Source organism: Brassica rapa, chromosome A03, assembly GCF_000309985.2.
Source record: "Brassica rapa cultivar Chiifu-401-42 chromosome A03, CAAS_Brap_v3.01, whole genome shotgun sequence".
Lineage (NCBI taxonomy): Eukaryota > Viridiplantae > Streptophyta > Magnoliopsida > Brassicales > Brassicaceae > Brassica > Brassica rapa.
The window spans coordinates 16363648-16381508 of NC_024797.2; the positions used below are offsets into that span (position 1 = coordinate 16363648).

Sequence of the window (17861 nt, forward strand, 5' to 3'; positions counted from 1 at the left end):
CCCCCTTAAAAACCAATTAAAAATGGATATTAGAAGGTTGTACCAATTATCAACACATACTTGTTATTTTATACAACTTTGTTAAATACAATGGAGAGGTCATGAACAATAAATAATTTTGTTTGATTGGTTGGCCTCTATCAAACAGAAGCCGGTGAATTTCTTAATTAACAAAACTAAAAGATAAGTAATAGTTAATACACTAACATGGGGTGTGGGACTAACATGGGAAACAACTAGGGCATATGCATAGTAAATGTATTTTTCCTTGTTGTCAACCATCAGTTTTATTGATGGCTTGAAATTAATTAAGTAACCAGTTGATCTTTAAACCTCAATTATGAGGCAAGTCGACGTCCAACATGATTAACAGAACCCTCACGTGCACTAAGGAACTCAACGCTTTCTCTTTCCCTACAAACTCTGCTTCATTACAGAGAAACTAGAGAGAGAGGACTCAACGGTTTTTGGTTTTGCTAGTTTCTGGTTCCTTGTTTTAAATCTTTTCTGTAATGGTGAATCTCAAAGATCATGACATGGGAGAAGGGATGCAATGCTTAACACATCCTTACACAAAGAACCTTGGTGGGATATGTGCATTGTGTCTCCAAGACAAACTTGGTAAGCTCGTCACTTCCTCTTTCCCTCTCTCTAAACCTAACCACCCTTCTTCTTCCTCCTCTTCGTCTTCTTCGGCTAATCTTATCTACAAGAGAAGCAAATCAATGGCCGCTTCTTACGGTGAGAGTTTCAGCCAGAGGAAACGAAGTGGGTTCTGGTCCTTTCTTCATCTATACTCTTCCAAACACCAAACCACCACCAAAAAAGTCCACCATTCTTCGAGACCAAGAAACCAGATCGATAACGAGAAGCACCAGACAACAGAGACAACATCGGATCAGGTCATTGGTGGAGGCATTGATGTGATAGTTGAGGAAAAAGATGAGAGCCTTAGTAACAAAGTTGTTGTAGAAACGCCAACAAACATTTTTGGTAGTGGTGGTGGAGGATCATCTTTTGGGAGGAAGGTGTTGAGATCAAGATCTGTCGGGTGTGGAAACAGAAGCTTCTCAAGTGGGTTAGGAGATTGTGCCTTGAGAAGGATTGAGTCTCAGAGAGAACACACAAAGGTCACTAGTAATGGTGGTGATAAAGCTGATGAAGCGATGAGTGAAATGGTGAAATGTGGTGGTATCTTTGGAGGGTTTATGATCATGACACCATCATCATCAACAGTTAATCATCATCATCAACATAAGATGGCGAATAGAAGCGCATGGGGATGGGCAAGTCCAATGAGAGCCAAGACTACTCATAAAGCTGGTCACAAAAACACAGCTCCAAACTTGGACTCAATTCCTTCGTTGGTTACTATGAAAAGCTAAAAGAGATACATTATAAGTACTTCTAATCTCTGGATTATATTTCATTCATGTGTTTATTAGTTAGCCTGTTCTTTAATCATTGGTTTGATCTTTTGAGTACAACTATTTATGTAATGTTACCCTATTTATCCTTTTTCATTTCTATGTTTAGCCTATTGGCGAATGTTGTTGATCATCATCATCGATTCATCATAAAAGCTTGAAACCTTTAGGAGAATGAGCTTATGATACTTGCTGCTTTGTCTTATATTGTTTTTATGATTATTTTCTTATTAATGGCTTATTATTATTTATCAAAACTATTTCTCTTGTGGTGCCACTTAAACCAGATGTGCTGTTACTTATAGTAGTAGTACTATTATACATACTAACAAATTCCACTTGAAAAAAGCAGTCAACAGAACTTAGGGTTTTAAGTATTAAATGAGTGGAATCCGAATGCACATGCCTTTGCACATGCAACAACAAGAAGTCAACATCTCAAAACTATTATCATCATTATCATCAAGATCAATTTGGTTAGATCACCTACCAGCTAATCTGTAGGTAACACCACAATAAATGCAAGCCAACATATTGAGTTTGCTGTCCGACCAAAACCACAAGTTTGTAACAGAGGGGGGAAACACTGGAATGTCTACTCGATCAAGACATCACATAACTATTAGGAATATAAACAAAAAAAATCATGTTATGATAGACCCTCTATGATTACATTAACACATTCACATTCATAATTAATGTGTTTTTTTTTTCAGACATAACAGCAGTGTTATGATAATATTAATAAATTCAGATGATATAATATGTGGAAGAGATGGTTGAGACAAGGATATCAAGAGGGGTCCCTGAGAAGAAAATAAAGACTGTCAATTCTGCAAAGAGACAGAAGAGAGAAAAAGGCTGCCTTCTGATTTAACCCTATACACATATATATCTTACGTGATCATCTGAATGCGATCAATTTTCCGTTGTGAAATATTTACCGAGCATCTTTTACGTCAAAATGTAGTAGGGACCCATTTCATTTCACAATGTAACTGTTATCTTAGAGTTGTTTTTTCTTTTGTTACTAGAAAGTAAAAATGTTAGGCGTGGACTTAGTATCAGCGAACGCAGTGTAGTAGTGTGTAGAAATGATTCTTTCTTTTTTTCTTTTCAGCCAAGTGTGTCTTTTGTTTTGAAATTGAGGAATTATTAGATTCTGATGCAAGTACTTGATTTTCTAACTATCACGTAACTTCTTAACATTGCATACGTTGAATAGAGCAAGCATGATTGATGTAAGGTACTGATATATATTCAATTCAAGATCATAAATACTTTAAAAGTCAACATCTATCTACACATAAGTGAAATGGATGACTCAACTACAATCTTACATATATGTAATACATTTACAAATATCACAATAAGCTTATTCATTTCACACTATTTTATAGCTGTGTACCTATTTACTCATAACTTTGAGCTGATTGTTGAAAATGTAATGTCTACCTCGTATCCTTGTCTTTTGTGCTATAACGGAACCCATCCCTGTTTTTTTTATCGTCAGAAGTTAGTATTGGTTCTATAAGATTAACCATCTGAAAACTGTTATGTGTTTATTGTTTACCTTGATTACTCCAGCTTCTGTACCGCAAAAAACAATGTCATTACCAGTAAAGAGGCTTGTTATCTTGCTTCCTGCTGATAACCTTCCCACTTTCTGTTGTGTCCTTCTCAACCAAATCTTATTTTCCAATAACGGTATGGACATAATTTAATATTAGTACAAATTGTGATGATCCCACATGTATAATTAAGATATATGCATAATTAAGATAACATTATGTTATAACTTTGTTTCTTATGAATCCAGTATCATTTTAATGAAAGGCAAGGGATATACAACCATATATACCTGAATAGTGCTTGTGGATGAACTTCGATTCAAGTAGATGAAGTCTTCAACAACACCCATGGCTACTATATTGGACCCCTTTTCAGCTGATATTGACATTTGGGGCTCATAACTCCTTCTCAAGTCCTGTAAGCCATATTGTTTTAAGTCACTTTCTTTAATTAATCCCATTACGACAAGTTCTAATATTATAGATTTTACCTTGATATTGGACATCTCAACATGGGTGCTTGAGCTATATAACATGTCTTTGTACACAACCACTGAGCTGATGGGCTTGTTTTGAATCCTCCAGCTCCTCGTTGGTGCTCTGATCTCTTTCTCCCGTTTATTTGCAAGGATCAATTCCTAAACAGCCATGTTATAACTTTGTTTCTTATGAATCCAGTATCATTTGAATGAAAGGCAAGAAATATAAAAGGCCATATGTACCTGTATGCTTGAATCTATGCATCCTATGTACATCTTTCCTTGGGATGCTACCATACTCTTCACACTTTTACCTTTGAAGATACTTTGAGATGTTCTTGATGAATCAAGCATCTGTAGAAAGTTATTATAGCATCCTTTGAGTGTTTAAGTTGGAGCTGGTGATTATTATCTGATATTATCATGTAATAATGAGAGATATATCTACCTTCATCTTGTGACCCTTGGTTATGACAAAGATCATATTTCCTAATGCTTCCAGTTTCCTTATTGATTCCTTTGTTTTTATGACTTCAACACATTCTAGCTTTCCTTTAACTATCTGCCATATCTATATAAGAGAAGATAAAACATACATCTCACATGAAAAAGAAGAAACCTGGAAGAAGACAGTGAGCTGAATCATTGTCATACCCTGATAGTTTTATCAGCAGATCCACTTAAGACGCTCTCTCCTGTTTCAGAAACTGAAAAGCATGTTACAGCGCTTTTGTGCTCCTTGATGTTCCATAGAAGCGTTGTTGATAATTTCTCATCTACATTCCACACCTGGTAATATTGCATGCTCTTAGTAAGCTTTCTTTAAACATTTCTCTTTCTATAGACTTTTTTATTAAAGTAGATGACACATACCTTGACTGAACCATCTGAGTATCCACTAAAGAGAAAGCCTTTATGGTAGATGAGGGCTGTTACAGCTCCACTGCCAGATTGATGCATCTCTATGGTTTGTGTATGAACACAAGATATCCTCTGGTCCTATAAAAAATGATCTGAAAATATGAGTCCAGCTCTAAAACCTGACATCTAAAACTTTAGTATAATCATTCTATTATACTTATGTATAGCTTTAACTTGTGGTTTCAATGATGGTTAGAGATTGTAATAAGTTGAAGAAGACTTACTGATTTGCTGAATAGATAATATGTTGCTTTATGCAATTCATCTGCCATCCAAGTCACATTTGAAAGACGTCTTAAAGACTCCCTAACTCCTTCCGAGAAATTGATTAGTTTGTGGATCCCTGAATGCACAATGAACTTTAGTATAAAACTTAAGAACTTATAAATTGTCACATATAAACTTTTCATGTTCACCTTTGCCAGAGCTAAAATTGTAGATGCATATACAAGCAAGAAGTCTCACTTCAAGCTCCAAACCAGGGTGTAAAAACTGTGCTATCTCTTCAAGTAAGACTTCACATGCTGAATATTTTAAACTATTTGGACCTTTTGAAATCTCTATACTGAGCCATGCAATGGCTATAAGACATGCCTTTGCTACACTCTTGTTTTTGCTCTTTAAACCTTCTTGTAAACCGCAAAACGTGGCTTTTCCTGTCTCAATGATTCTTCTTGCTATCTTACAGCACCATCCATCTATTCCTGTATCCTGCAAAAACTTTTGAATTTTAGTATTTTTTGGCTTGGCTTGTTAGTTACTGTTAAATTTAAAAAATAATACCTGCAAGCATTCATCTGACCAGTTTATGTTTCTTATCATATTCATGTGTGACATTGAACTTAGACCACCTCTTTTCATCAGCCAAGCAGCAGTGTATGGTTCTCCTTTCCATGAATAAGTTCCACCGATGTTCGAAAGAATCAATGTAGATAAAATCTGCATATTTGAGCATTCACTATCTGTAACTGCTTCAAGGAGAGCTCTTGTGGCCTCATTTCTGAACCTTTTGCTCTCAGGAGGGGACTCCTGTTGAGAATTACCATAAAAACTTATTTCTTTAGGAATCTAATAAACAAGACATGGCTTTGAATGTTTAGAACTAACCAGAACATTCAGTTGAAGCAATATATCTGCTGCAAAGAGTCTGTGATCTCCCTGCAACTGTTTAATACACTGCAGCAGTGTATCCTGAATGTCAAAACTTCCTTCTTTCTTTATCTGCTGCAGTATCTTAATTGCTGATGACCTGAAAGTACAAGTATGTTATATAGTGTAAAAATAAAAGTTTGCTTGTTGAGAATATACCTTGGTATCTTCAGAACCTCATGAAGAAACTGAAGAGCAACGAGGATTTCTTCTCTGTCATTGCTCTGCAATAGATGCGCAAAAGGAGCCACTCGGGTATGCTGATAGATATACTTCCTGTTAACTCCATCAAACTCCATGCATTTGACTAAAACTCTGGCCAAGGAGATGAACTCCCCTGAGTTTCCACTTTTTGCAACATCAAGAAGTCCACCAAGAACAGAAGGAGAGCTTATCTCAGCCAAGTGCATTGTGTTTGTGGCATGATCAAAAGCAGTGATAAGCACTTCAATTATCATCAGTGATGCTGCAGGAGGTGTCAAGAGAGGAGGTGAAGGTCTAAACGTGTAAGAACAAGAAGAAGAAGAAGTTGATGCAACAACATCCACAAGAGCTGGTAACAGCTCAAGCCTTTTTATCTCTGTTGGAGATGGCTTTATAAGGTAGATGAGAATAGCTGCTTCTTGCACATTTTGTTTCAGGGCGTTTGCTAAATGGCTTAGATTCAAACCCTTCCTCTTGACCTCCTCTATAGCTGTTCTATTGACTGATATGATCTTGGTGAGTGCAGTCATTGAAGCCTTTATCACAGTTTTCTCCTCAGAGCTTGAAATGGCCATAAGAAGCTGATCTAGAATCACATCCTTGAGCATGCTATACTTGACTCCTTGTTTACCGTTCAGCATTTGATAGATCATTGTAACCTCTGAGAGATACTTCTCATCATCGTTCCCTAGCACTTCCTTTATAAAGCTCTGAAGATTCTCCCATAAACTCATCCTCCTAGCTCTTCTTGAATGCGTCTGAACTCCATCTCCTAGTCTTATGGTTTGCAGATTCCTCCTCATTCCTTCAAAAGTAATGGAACCATAGGCTGGATCTTCTTCTAACTCCAGTTGCCTCAAAGAGGAGACATCTTCTATGTGTGCACTCCTGGTTTTATATGCTTGCTGAGCCTGAATGTCAAAGATGGAACGGTTAAAATGACCGATTAAACTGTGGGATCTCTTGGCTATTGTCTCTTCATTATATGATTTGCTTGTCTGAGAGTCATTCAAGAAGTCATTGAGGCTCATGACTCTTGTGTTTTTTCCAAGCTCTGGATTGTAATCTTCATGCAGGTTCAAATCCAAACATGGCCTTGATGCTTTGAGTTTGTTAAACATGTCATTAAGCTCATCCTCTTGCATATCAACACTCTGGAGGTTCTGGTACTGCAATGACTTCAACAAGAAGTTAAAAAAAGTTTTAATGTTACAAGAAAATGTTATGGTCATTAATAAAGATACCTCACAGGTTTCAGATAACTCTAGCTTCTCTGCAAATGAATGTCCATTAGCTGTAGATACCTCTGGCCTGTTCATGTCTATATGTTAGAAACATTGTATATACTTACTGACTATGTGTGTTTGGTTATAAGCTTAGAATCCATACCTATATTTATTTGGCCTTTGAAGTTGTTTCTCTGTACATTCACTAGGCCGTTGATGACTCTTTCCATATGATATAACCTGGTAATAAGTTGCTCTATATTTATACTTCCTTGCAGTCTCTCTGATCTCTTCATCTGACTTAGACACACCAGGAGTGAAGAAAAGGCACTGGCAGAGCTCAGGGGCAATCTCGTTTCTCAGGACATCAGGTGAGACCAAAACTGACTGGAGAAAATGCAAAGTTGTCTGCAGGGAATCACCTTGGATACAGCTTACAATGGAGAGGTAGAAGTAAGAGAAAGCAACCAAGGTTGAGTTGGGAACACCTGAAGTGGTAGTTCCTTGTTCCTCAAGCAACGCAGGCATTTGAAGCATCCTCTCTGAGTTTCTGAGGCGAGACATCTTCTCTTCTGAGCTTTCGGGCTGTAAAGAAGCTTCGATGCTTTCGATTCCCCAATAGAGATTCGAGAGAGCAGAGTGTTCAGAGGAGAATTCAAAGAGAGTATTCTCCTCTTCAATGCTTAACATGCTAATGCATTGCTGCTTAAGAGAGAACCATACTTCAGGGTTTGATACAACGCTGAGAATGTAGTCGTTGATGGAAACTACAGTCTCCTGAATGGATTCAAGATCAGAACTCTCGTTACAGGAGATAAGATTTGGAGGAGAAGCCATTTTCTTATACACTGTTGCACACAAGTCTTAGATGGTTTTATGGGGATAAGATGAGAGAAGAAATGAAGTGTGAGAGAGAGACTAGAGAGAGCATAGAGGTGTAAGAACAATGTAGTCTCGTGAAGGAACAAGCCAAACTCCAAGAAAGAATGAAAACGATTGGTCCTAGTTTGTATTCTTTTGCTGTCAAAAGGATACATAGTAAAAAAAAGTCAAAAGTGTTGCGTGTGTCTGAGGAAACCTAAGAGAAAGAGCATTAGGAAAATAGTTTCAGCCTTAAAAATATTGTAACGGAGGCTATGATTTGTATTAAGTAGTGGAAGAGGACGGTTGGTGAGATTATTAAGATTAGAAATATTTATTTCAACCACATTGTGCATACTTATAATGACCATCAATGAGTCTTATCTTTTTACCATTTGTTTAAACTTTACATAGGTGCATGTGGGACTATGACCTAACTTGGATAAATGATTAGATAACACCCACAAGATCACTTATCAACTCTTTCACAACTTGGACCGTAAGGTTTGTGAGAGACAATGACAAAACAAGGTGTTATACTTTTTTCTTACTTTATGTTTAAACTCGAGTATATTTACATATTATACCTATGCTAAATTTGATGATTGTGTCAAAAACCCATTTTGTATCTTAGTTGGATTTGGCCTTTGAGGTTATAAAAAAGAATATGATAAATTGGTTGAAGAAAAAAGTTGGGCCCCATGAAAAAGAAGTAAGCTTGAGGATTGTCTGTCACGGGGAACGGTAAGCTATGATGAAAATAGAAGAAGCTAAGGTACAAATAAAATAAGAATGGCCAAGAGCTCATCTCCTTCTCATTATGCAATGCAAAACAATGGTTTTTGATTTTCTATGTCCTTTGTGTGTTGTTTAAATAGTGATCAATGATTCAGTGGGGAGTGGGTTTACTCTTCAATCTAAAACTATAATCATTTCAGTTGGATTGTTAGATAGGTGACAAGTAAAGACTTGCAGATAGACCTCGGTAAAGTTATTTGTCATGTACATGAATTTTCTTTGGTAAAGTTATTTGTCATGTACTAGTGTCATTTCAAATTAAATAGGTAACTCATCAATCTCATTTCAAGAAAGAGATTTCTCACAACACCAAATAGAAAAAAAGTTAATAATACTGACCAACTAATTAGAGTCATATATTGTTGTTATTATAACTTCTCGATTTCTCATATACTTGGAAAATGTTAAAATAATTGATCTATGTCACTAAATTATACTTATTCCGATCACATATCTAAAGAAAAATCTATAGTTAGGCATGTTCGAGGTGTAGTTGAATAATTTGTGAGTGAGGTCAATGCACTAGTATAAGATCAATAAACAAATCTTTTAGAATATACCAAAAATAACATACTGGCCATCACACATGATTGAACTCAGGGGCCGAGGAAACAACATAGAGCCCATTAGTCGTGGGCCATACTCTTACAAATTTTATGATCTACTTATGGTGCTTTATGGTCGGTAAATGTACATGAATCCCACTAAAACATTAAAGATCCTGACATACTTTAATTTTCTGCTAATTAAAGTAGTTCTGTAATTCTGTTAATCGAGTAATATTATCGTAAACAACGTTTGAAAGGAAACGTCCCACGAGTTTCGAAGTAATTTTCAAAACGCAAAAGACGAAAATAATTTGAACTTTACAAAAAGACAAACGCGTCCCTCGCTTCGCTTCCATTACATATTCCAACTGTAACCAAAAAAAGAGAAAAAAAGAGAAAAAAAAAAGAGAAAAAGACAGTCTCACACACACACTCATCGAACAATGTATCAAGATCGTCAAGGCGTTATAGGCGGTGGTGGCGGATCTACGCCGCACGGTATCATACTCGCCGTCGTTGTCGCATTGGTAGTGTTCGTTCCGTTCTTCCTCGGAGACGGCGGCGAAGCCATCACCGAAGGGATCGCTGAGCTTCTTAGTCCGGTGGGACTTCTGTTACTCCCCATCGTGCTCCTCCTCACTATACAGTTCCTCTCGTCGGAGCGCGGTTCATTCGTGTCGGCCATTTTCTCCACCGGAGAGCCCGAGTCTATTCACCGGGTTAGCGGATCTCCTGTCGGCGTCGCGCTGTTCCTAGTCCTGATCTTGTTCTTGCTTTACAACCGCTTCTCCATCTTTGGTGGAGGTGATGATTCCGACGACTGATGCGACGTCGTATCATCAGATCTGTAGTTTTTATTTATTTATTTTGTTTCGAAAACAATTAATGGATTAATATATTTTATTCGATTTTTCTATCTTTTTTATTTTATTTTGATTTATTTAACGGTTGAAGTCAACTATACAGCGGTTTGATGTATGTAGTTACGCACGCGAGTCATGTGACTTATGCCGAAAATTTTTCATGTTTGATTAAAGTGAAATGGTTATAAAACATATGAAACTTTTATTTTAGTGAAAATAACTTCAAAATACACTATAGTTCTTTTATATGAGGATTGTTGAGTAACATATGGGAGACGGACACATTGGAGTTTCGGAATCTTCGTCCCCACCACATGACCACGTGAGATTATTAGTAGAGACATTTTTCTGCTACCTCATTTGCAATCTTCATTTAATAATAATAATTTCGTACGCACCATGTTACTTCTTTAACTGGCGAAATTCTTTATGACAAATTTCTCTAATTTAATGTTTTCTTATTAGAAAAATATTTAGTTTTAAATAAATAACTAACTTTAAAAAAAATTAATTAAACCAAAGCATCATTTAATAGTTAACAGTAACACCACTGTATTTTTATCTTTTTCGACTCGCGACTCTCCCCTATAATGACCGGGTAACCCGACCCGACTGGTACAACCCGGGTGTTATGGGCCTTGCTCCCTCTCGGCCCAAACCTATGTCTTCCTTCTCGTTAAACCCTTTCTACCTCTCTCCTCAAACCTTACCTTCTCACTTCAATTCCTTACAAAACTAAAAGCTCTGATTCCTGTCTTCCTCAGAAACATACTTTCACTATATCACATTGAATTCGAGTTCAATCAGCTGGTCGGAACACAAACACAAAAGCAAGAAAGATGCGGATCCTGTTAAGACCAGGTAAATCAATTCATCACCACTTTCAGCTTCCGTAAAAGTTTCAATCTTTTTTGTTTTTATGAATCCGTTTGGTTCTGTTGTTGCAGGAACTATCTTCCGCAACGATACAAAACCTCACCGTGTCTTCTCCCTTTGTAATAAGAATCTATCATCTTTCTCTGATAACGGCGAAAATCGTGAGGGTAATAACAACAACAGACAGCTCATTAATTCGATTTGCAACGTTCTAGAGAGCGGTCCATGGGGACCTTCCTCCGAAACCGCTCTCTCCTCTCTCAACGTGTCTCCTCAACCAGAGCTGATCATCAGCGTCTTACGTCGTCTAAAAGACGTCAACATCGCAATTAATTACTTCCGTTGGTTCGAAACAAGAACCGAGCTCCCTCACTGTCCTGAATCCTACAACTCGCTGCTCTCTCTAATGTCACGCTGCGGAAAGTTCGAACCTTTGGAGCATATCCTCGGAGAAATGAGCGTTGCAGGGTTTGGTCCCTCTGTCACCACTTGCATCGAGATGGTTACAAGCTGTGTAAAGGCTAACAAGCTTAAACAAGGCTTTGACGTGTTGCAGATGATGAGGAAGTTCAAGTTCCGTCCCGCGTTCTCAGCTTACACAACACTGATCGGTGCTCTCTCGTCAGCGTCCAACGACTCCGACAAGATGCTGACTCTCTTCCAGCAGATGCAGGAGCTAGGATACGAGCCGACGGTTCATTTATTCACTACTTTGATCCGCGGCTTCGCTAGAGAAGGAAGAGTTGATTCTGCATTGTCTTTACTCGATGAGATGAAGAGCAGCTCTCTCGACGCTGACATTGTTCTTTACAACGTGTGTATAGACTGCTTCGGTAAAGCGGGTAAAGTCGACATGGCGTGGAAGTTTTTCCACGAGATGGAAGCTAACGGTTTGCACCCTGATGAAGTCACTTACACCAGCATGATTGGAGTTTTGTGTAAAGCCAATAGATTGGAAGAAGCTGTGGAGATCTTTGAGGGTTTGGAGAAGAGCAGACGCGTACCTTGCACTTACGCTTACAACACAATGATCATGGGTTACGGCTCGGCTGGAAAGTTTGAGGAAGCTTATAGTCTGTTAGAGAGACAAAGAGCCAAAGGCTCTATACCGAGTGTGATAGCTTACAACTGCATCCTCACATCCCTGAGAAGAATGGGGAGAGTTGACGAAGCGCTGAGAGTCTTTGAAGAGATGAAGAAAGACGCTCCCCCGAATCTTTCCACCTATAACATCCTCATCGACATGTTGTGTAGAGCTGGTAAGCTCGATTCCGCCTTTTCGATGCGTGATTCTATGGAGAAAGCTGGTTTGTTTCCTAATGTAAGGACCGTGAACATAATGGTTGATCGGTTATGTAAAGCAAACAAGCTTGATGAAGCTTGTGGTGTGTTCGAGGAGATGGATTGTAAACTTTGCACGCCGGATGAGATCACGTTCTGCTCGCTTATAGATGGGTTAGGGAAGGTTGGGAGAGTCGACGACGCTTATAGAATCTACGAGAAGATGCTGGACGCTGAGTGTAGGCCAAACTCTGTTGTCTACACGTCTCTTATAAAGAGCTTCTTTAACCATGGGAGGAAAGAAGATGGACACAAGGTATATAAAGAGATGATGAGTCAAAGATGTTCACCTGATCTGCAGTTTCTTAATACTTACATGGACTGTATGTTTAAAGCTGGTGAGGCTGATAAGGGAAGAGCGATGTTTGAGGAGATAAAAGCTCGTGGTTTTGTTCCGGATGCGAGAAGCTACTCGATCTTAATCCATGGGCTGATCAAAGCAGGGTTTGCTAATGAAACTCACGAGCTGTTTTATTTAATGAAGGAGCAAGGATGCGTGTTGGACACGCGTGCTTATAACATTGTTATTGATGGTTTCTGCAAGTGTGGGAAAGTTAACAAAGCTTATCAGCTGCTAGAGGAGATGAAAGTGAAAGGTTTTGAACCAACTGTTGTTACTTATGGTTCGGTTATCGATGGACTTGCGAAGATAGATAGGCTTGATGAAGCTTATATGCTCTTTGAGGAGGCGAAGGCGAAGGGGATAGAGCTGAACGTTGTGATCTACAGTAGTTTGATTGATGGGTTTGGGAAAGTGGGTAGGATTGATGAAGCTTACCTTATCTTAGAGGAGCTTATGCAGAAAGGGTTAACACCTAATGTTTATACATGGAACTCGTTGCTTGATGCGTTGGTGAAGGCTGAGGAGATCAACGAAGCCTTGGCTTGTTTCCAGTCTTTGAAAGAGATGAAATGCGCGCCGAACCAAGTTACTTACGGTATCTTGATCAACGGTCTATGCAAGGTGAGGAAGTTTAATAAGGCCTTTGTGTTTTGGCAAGAGATGCAGAAGCAAGGGATGAAGCCAAACGCTGTTTCGTACACTACAATGATCTCGGGGCTTGCGAGGGCTGGGAATATAGCGGAGGCCGGTTCGCTTTTCGAGCGGTTTAAGGGGAGCGGTGGTGTTCCTGACTCTGCTTGTTATAATGCTATGATTGAAGGTTTGAGTAGTGGGAACAGGGCGGTTGAGGCTTATGCGCTTTTTGAGGAGACGCGGAGGAGAGGGTTGAGTATTCATAGCAAGACGTGTGTTGTGCTTTTGGATGCTTTGCATAAGAGTGATTGTCTTGAGCAAGCGGCTGTTGTTGGTGCTGTTTTGAGGGAAACGGGGAAGGCTAAGCACGCTGCACGGTGTTGGTAGGGAGTGGTTACTTGGGGAACAAGGAAAAAGTTATGGATTGTGTTCGATACCCAGTCAAGTGGTGATTCTGAACGTTTTTGATTTACAAGGATCACAAGTTTTGGAAATCACTGGAGGAGCGAGCTCCTTATGCAGTTGAAGAAGCAGAAAGTTCAAGAAGAATGTTTACTAGAAATGAATTTTATAACACTGCAATATAACACAGAGCACGATTTTGATCTTTTATGATCTTATCCTGAGCTTGAATACCTATTTATTTCTATTACTTTTGGATGAATGATCTGCAGGTTTTGCTAGACGGGATACTATTATCATAGATAACTTCAATAATTGATAGGTTTGGTTTGAATGCATTTTTTACCTGTATTTTGTCTGCGGTTGTATTGGTAATGTTGGTTCTTGTGCAACAGAGTATGCCTCTGCCTCTGCCTGAGAAATTTTGTAATAAAGGTTCTTTTAAATCGAATTTGCATGTTGATGATTGGAGGATTTTGCCTTTACTTGCACCAGGACCCCACATTTTAGCTGTTTAAAATCCAAATTTCTTTTGTTAAAATCCTGAAAACCAAATTCAAAGTTCGATGATAATACTTTTGAATGATAAAAAGAACACAAGAAGAGTATACTGGACCTGATAGAGTTAGATCTATGGTGTAACTCTGAGCACCATGGGCTATCAAATGAAGTCTACCAGTGATCTCTTGACCAGATGAAGTCTACCGTTCTATTTGCACCACATTAACCAAAATGAACCGGTAACAACAAACAAAATGATTTTGTGAAATATAAGTACATACAATATGTGAATACTACAACCGTTCTTGGGTTCTCAACAAAACACAAATGTTGAATCAAAGATTAGAAAAAACCTAGGTTGTTCAAAAAAAAAAAGGATAAAAAAACCCTTTAGCTGTCTAATGAAGAGTGCGAGTGTCATAGATCAACAAGTTATGCTGAACAAAATATTTAAAAAAAAAAGCTCGCTTTGGTCTGAAAACAAACGAGATCTTTATTTTTCCACTCACTCACTCACACAAGGGCAAGATCCAAAATCGTCTACTTTATAACTAAACCAACACATACAAACTAATCAGCTTTGCACGTCTTCTTATTATGTCCTAGCCCCTTGCACTTGCTACACTGCAGCTGCCGCTTTATCATATCCAACGGCTCAACCCTCTTCATCTTCGGCCTCCCCGGCGTCCTCCTCGTAGGCGGAGGCGTCACCGCAACCAACCCCTCCACCGCCTCCTCCATCATCATCCTATCCATATTCGGCACAGGATGAATCGACTCCGCATACATCAACCTATGGCTCTCGACCGTCAAGTACCTAGAGCAATACTCATAAGGGCTCTTCTCTATACACATGATCACAGCAACCGCGTGGCTGCAAGGTAACCCCGTCAGCCGCCAGATCTTGCAGTCACAGTCACACTGATCAATATCAACAATGTTGATTGAAGAGTCTCCTCCGTTGACCTGGAACAAGCTACCTTCTGGGGGAGAAACCTGAAGCGTATGCGCAAGTGCCATCTCTTTCTGAAGCTTCTCTTCGTTAGACGGTGTCAGAGTCGTGACCCAGTCACGTGACTGCACCTGACGCGTGTAGATAGACTGCATCATCTTGGCCCTAAACTCATCGATCATTTGAGTAATAGGAAACTCATGAGCCTCAGACACCCAGCTGTAGAAGTCTAGCCCGAACGTCGAGTACATCTGGTTATACCTCTCCCCTTGGAACAGCGCGTTCGCCCAATGGTGAGGCTCGCTCTCTGTAACCCACTTACAAGCGTCGGGAGATATGTTCTTCATACTCTCCAAGGCACTGCAGTATCCTTCTGGTGTTGTTGCATACGCCACGGAGTAGAAGTCGTTGAGCATGTACCGCCTCGCCTCGTGAGAGAACTGTCCTTTCAAATCAGTATTCATCTTCTCGGCCAGCTGGCGGAGACAGTAGGCGTGGTGCGCGTCTTCGAAGACCTGGGGGATCGCGTTCTTCAGACCGTTTTGAAAGTCAGCGACGAACGTGATCCTCCTGGACTCGGACAAGGCGGATTTGAGCTGTTGGAGGAACCAGAGCCAGTTCTCTTCGGTCTCCGCGTCGACGACGGCGAATGCCACTGGGAATACGCCGTCCTCGGCGTCGGAGGCCGTTGCTATAAGCATAACTCCTTGGTACTTCGAGTTGAGGACGGCGTTGTCGAGGAAAAGGAGAGGCCTGGAGCCTTGTTTGAACCCGGAGATCGAAGCGTAGAACGATATGAAGAGACGGTGGAAGCTAGAGTCCTCTTTCGTCGCGAACACGGCGATGCTTCCAGGGTTTGTCTCCTTGATCTTCTCGCAGAGGAGAGGAAGCTGACTGTAAGCTTCTTTGTAAGAGCCTTGGAGCTGCTCTCTAGCAACCTCTTTGGCCCTCCACGCCTGCGAGTAGTTCAGCTGAATGCCATACTCTCTCTTTATATCCTCGGCGATGTCTTTGGGTTTGTAGTCAGGGAAGGCCTTCAGCTTCTCTTTCAAGATGGTTCTCACCCATCCTCTCGTCGCGCGGTAGCCAGGCTTGATGACGGCCCTCTCGCACGTGTGCCTCGGGTTCATTTTCTTGATGCAGATCAGCTGAGTCGTCGACAGCCTCGCCGCGGTGATGCGCCACGGGCAGCCTTGGGCTTTGCACTTGACGGAGACTCGGTGGCTGTCGTTTTTCTTGTACTTGTAAGCGAAACCGTGAGCCACCGAGTACTTGTGCAGTGCGTCACGGAACTCGATGAAGCTGTTGAAACGTTGGTCGACGCCTGTGATGACGTTTTCCCACTGCTGGATTGCAGTGTGGTGTTTCTGATCGACCAAAACAAAGTTGCACGGCAAGGGGCTTTCGTCAGGCATGGCTAAGTCGATTTGGAAATCGTTTGTCATGTCCTCGTCAACAATGTCGTCGTCTCCTGCAGCTGTGATTACAGGTACAACCCCTTCTGATGCAGTAGTCCTACTTGACCTGTAAAAATTAAACCACACATTAGTTACACATCACACATTAGAGAAATTCTAACTATGATTAGCTCAGTGTACTAAAGACAAGTTTCTACACTAATCTAAAACTTCTAGAAAGTTGTAAATTTATGATGAAATTATCCTGCTTGACAAATGAGTTAGCTAGCTAGCTCAACTTCGTTTAACTCATGTAAACTCGAACTCATATCAGAGTCAAATGAGTTAGCTAGTGATTTAATAAAATAAATATAATCAATAAAATCATTAAAAAAAATTGAACACCAATGTTCACACATTATCTAACAAACAATTCTAACAATGATCAGATCAGTGGACCAAATACAAGATCTACACTAATCTAAAACTTCTTTTGTAACAATGTAACAAGGGGGACTATATAACAAAGGCACAATAAAAAAAATGTACCTACCTACTAGCTGGCATATTGGAGACATTAACCACACCACTTTCTTGAGGCATGACGAAGACCTCAACAGTCCCTGCATCAGCAGAGAACTTAACCATGCGCATGAAGTCCTTATCCTTGGAGATGGTGATAAGAGTCTTCTTGTTTCCAGGTAGAAAGTACTTGAGCGTCATCGTCTCCACACCAAACCCGAAATACTCAGCCAGCTCTGTCTTGAAATCACTCATCGAAGTGGTCTGATCGATGTCTATAGCAAAGGCATCGCCGCTACCGGAATAAGATAACAATCCATCGTCTTTGTTGGTTATAAACTCTCCTCCTGACCGACATATAGCTATCACTTTGTTGTTGGTAGCCATTACCAAACACACACCTGTAAAAAGACCAAACCAGAGAAATCGCAAAGTTCAAATTCAGACCACCGTTGAAATTATAAACCCTAGTTTCGCAAAAAAAAAAACAACGAATCCGAAATTGAGCAATAGATCACAATTACTGCAGAACAAAGGTTGAATCTTAGGGCTCGAAGATGTGACATCAGTGTTACCGTTGATTACGTCAGCGTAAGACAGGATTGATCGCGAATTGGGTTCTTGTTTCAGGGGAGGAAAGAATCGAAATTTGCAGAGCCCTTTTCTCCGGCAGACGAGAGAGAGAGAGAGAGAGAGAGAAACGTTCACGTGCGGCTGTAAGAGAGAAGAGAGAAGTAAAAACGCAGCGTTTACGACGTTAGAGAAGAACCTAGGAACAAAAGTAGCGTTTCGCGTCTGTATTTATACGATTTATGTATTTTAATTATTAACTGTCGGAGTATCTTCG

General features: G+C 39.9%; 5 protein-coding genes across 8 annotated transcripts; 3 read left to right on the forward strand and 2 right to left on the reverse strand.

Annotated features, from left to right (window-relative positions):
* Positions 1-111: 111 nt before the first annotated feature.
* Positions 112-2532, forward strand: LOC103859187. The gene has a single exon (XM_009136686.3). It carries the CDS (start codon positions 513-515, stop codon positions 1383-1385), a length of 873 nt encoding a protein of 290 aa, XP_009134934.1. The 5' UTR covers positions 112-512; the 3' UTR covers positions 1386-2532.
* Positions 2533-2673: 141 nt separating this feature from the next.
* Positions 2674-8099, reverse strand: LOC103859188 (putative E3 ubiquitin-protein ligase LIN-1). 3 transcript variants are annotated; one of them, XM_033287023.1, is made up of 15 exons: positions 7141-8099; positions 6996-7062; positions 5707-6920; positions 5506-5647; positions 5182-5427; positions 4815-5109; positions 4623-4741; positions 4351-4476; positions 4132-4266; positions 3926-4048; positions 3721-3831; positions 3490-3636; positions 3289-3414; positions 3001-3117; positions 2674-2921 (listed from the first exon to the last, which is right to left on the reverse strand). In XM_033287023.1, the coding sequence occupies exons 1-15, from the start codon at positions 7812-7814 to the stop codon at positions 2904-2906; spliced, it is 3660 nt and encodes a 1219-aa protein (XP_033142914.1). In that variant the 5' UTR covers positions 7815-8099; the 3' UTR covers positions 2674-2903. The 3 variants fall into 3 exon arrangements, with proteins under 3 accessions (XP_033142914.1, XP_009134935.1, XP_033142915.1); XM_009136687.3 differs by having other exon boundaries at positions 5707-6929; XM_033287024.1 differs by lacking the exons at positions 2674-2921; positions 3001-3117; positions 3289-3414 and having other exon boundaries at positions 3490-3655; positions 5707-6929.
* A 1197-nt stretch (positions 8100-9296) lies between these two features.
* Positions 9297-10114, forward strand: LOC103859189. The gene has a single exon (XM_009136690.3). It carries the CDS (start codon positions 9628-9630, stop codon positions 10006-10008), a length of 381 nt encoding a protein of 126 aa, XP_009134938.1. The 5' UTR covers positions 9297-9627; the 3' UTR covers positions 10009-10114.
* A 349-nt stretch (positions 10115-10463) lies between these two features.
* LOC103859190 (pentatricopeptide repeat-containing protein At3g06920) lies at positions 10464-14106 on the forward strand. The gene is made up of 2 exons (XM_009136691.3): positions 10464-10908; positions 10995-14106. The coding sequence occupies exons 1-2, from the start codon at positions 10887-10889 to the stop codon at positions 13625-13627; spliced, it is 2655 nt and encodes an 884-aa protein (XP_009134939.1). The 5' UTR covers positions 10464-10886; the 3' UTR covers positions 13628-14106.
* A 395-nt stretch (positions 14107-14501) lies between these two features.
* LOC103859191 lies at positions 14502-17835 on the reverse strand. Of its 2 annotated transcripts, none has more exons than XM_009136692.3 (3): positions 17590-17835; positions 17046-17415; positions 14502-16619 (listed from the first exon to the last, which is right to left on the reverse strand). In XM_009136692.3, the coding sequence occupies exons 2-3, from the start codon at positions 17399-17401 to the stop codon at positions 14714-14716; spliced, it is 2262 nt and encodes a 753-aa protein (XP_009134940.1). In that variant the 5' UTR covers positions 17402-17415; positions 17590-17835; the 3' UTR covers positions 14502-14713. The 2 variants fall into 2 exon arrangements, with proteins under 2 accessions (XP_009134940.1, XP_033142934.1); XM_033287043.1 differs by having other exon boundaries at positions 17539-17747.
* Positions 17836-17861: the final 26 nt, after the last annotated feature.

Coding starts and splice junctions, on each gene's coding strand:
- LOC103859187 (XM_009136686.3), top strand. CDS start 513: ATGGTGAATCTCAAAGATCATGACATGGGAGAAGGGATGCAATGCTTA.
- LOC103859188 (XM_009136687.3), bottom strand. CDS start 7,814: ATGGCTTCTCCTCCAAATCTTATCTCCTGTAACGAGAGTTCTGATCTT. Junction 3,637..3,720: donor GCATAGATTCAAGCATACAG/GTACATATGGCC, acceptor ATGGCTGTTTAG/GAATTGATCCTTGCAAATAA. Junction 3,118..3,288: donor CATCCACAAGCACTATTCAG/GTATATATGGTT, acceptor TTGGAAAATAAG/ATTTGGTTGAGAAGGACACA.
- LOC103859189 (XM_009136690.3), top strand. CDS start 9,628: ATGTATCAAGATCGTCAAGGCGTTATAGGCGGTGGTGGCGGATCTACG.
- LOC103859190 (XM_009136691.3), top strand. CDS start 10,887: ATGCGGATCCTGTTAAGACCAG. Junction 10,909..10,994: donor GCGGATCCTGTTAAGACCAG/GTAAATCAATTC, acceptor CTGTTGTTGCAG/GAACTATCTTCCGCAACGAT.
- LOC103859191 (XM_009136692.3), bottom strand. CDS start 17,401: ATGGCTACCAACAACAAAGTGATAGCTATATGTCGGTCAGGAGGAGAG. Junction 16,620..17,045: donor TCCAATATGCCAGCTAGTAG/GTAGGTACATTT, acceptor TAATTTTTACAG/GTCAAGTAGGACTACTGCAT.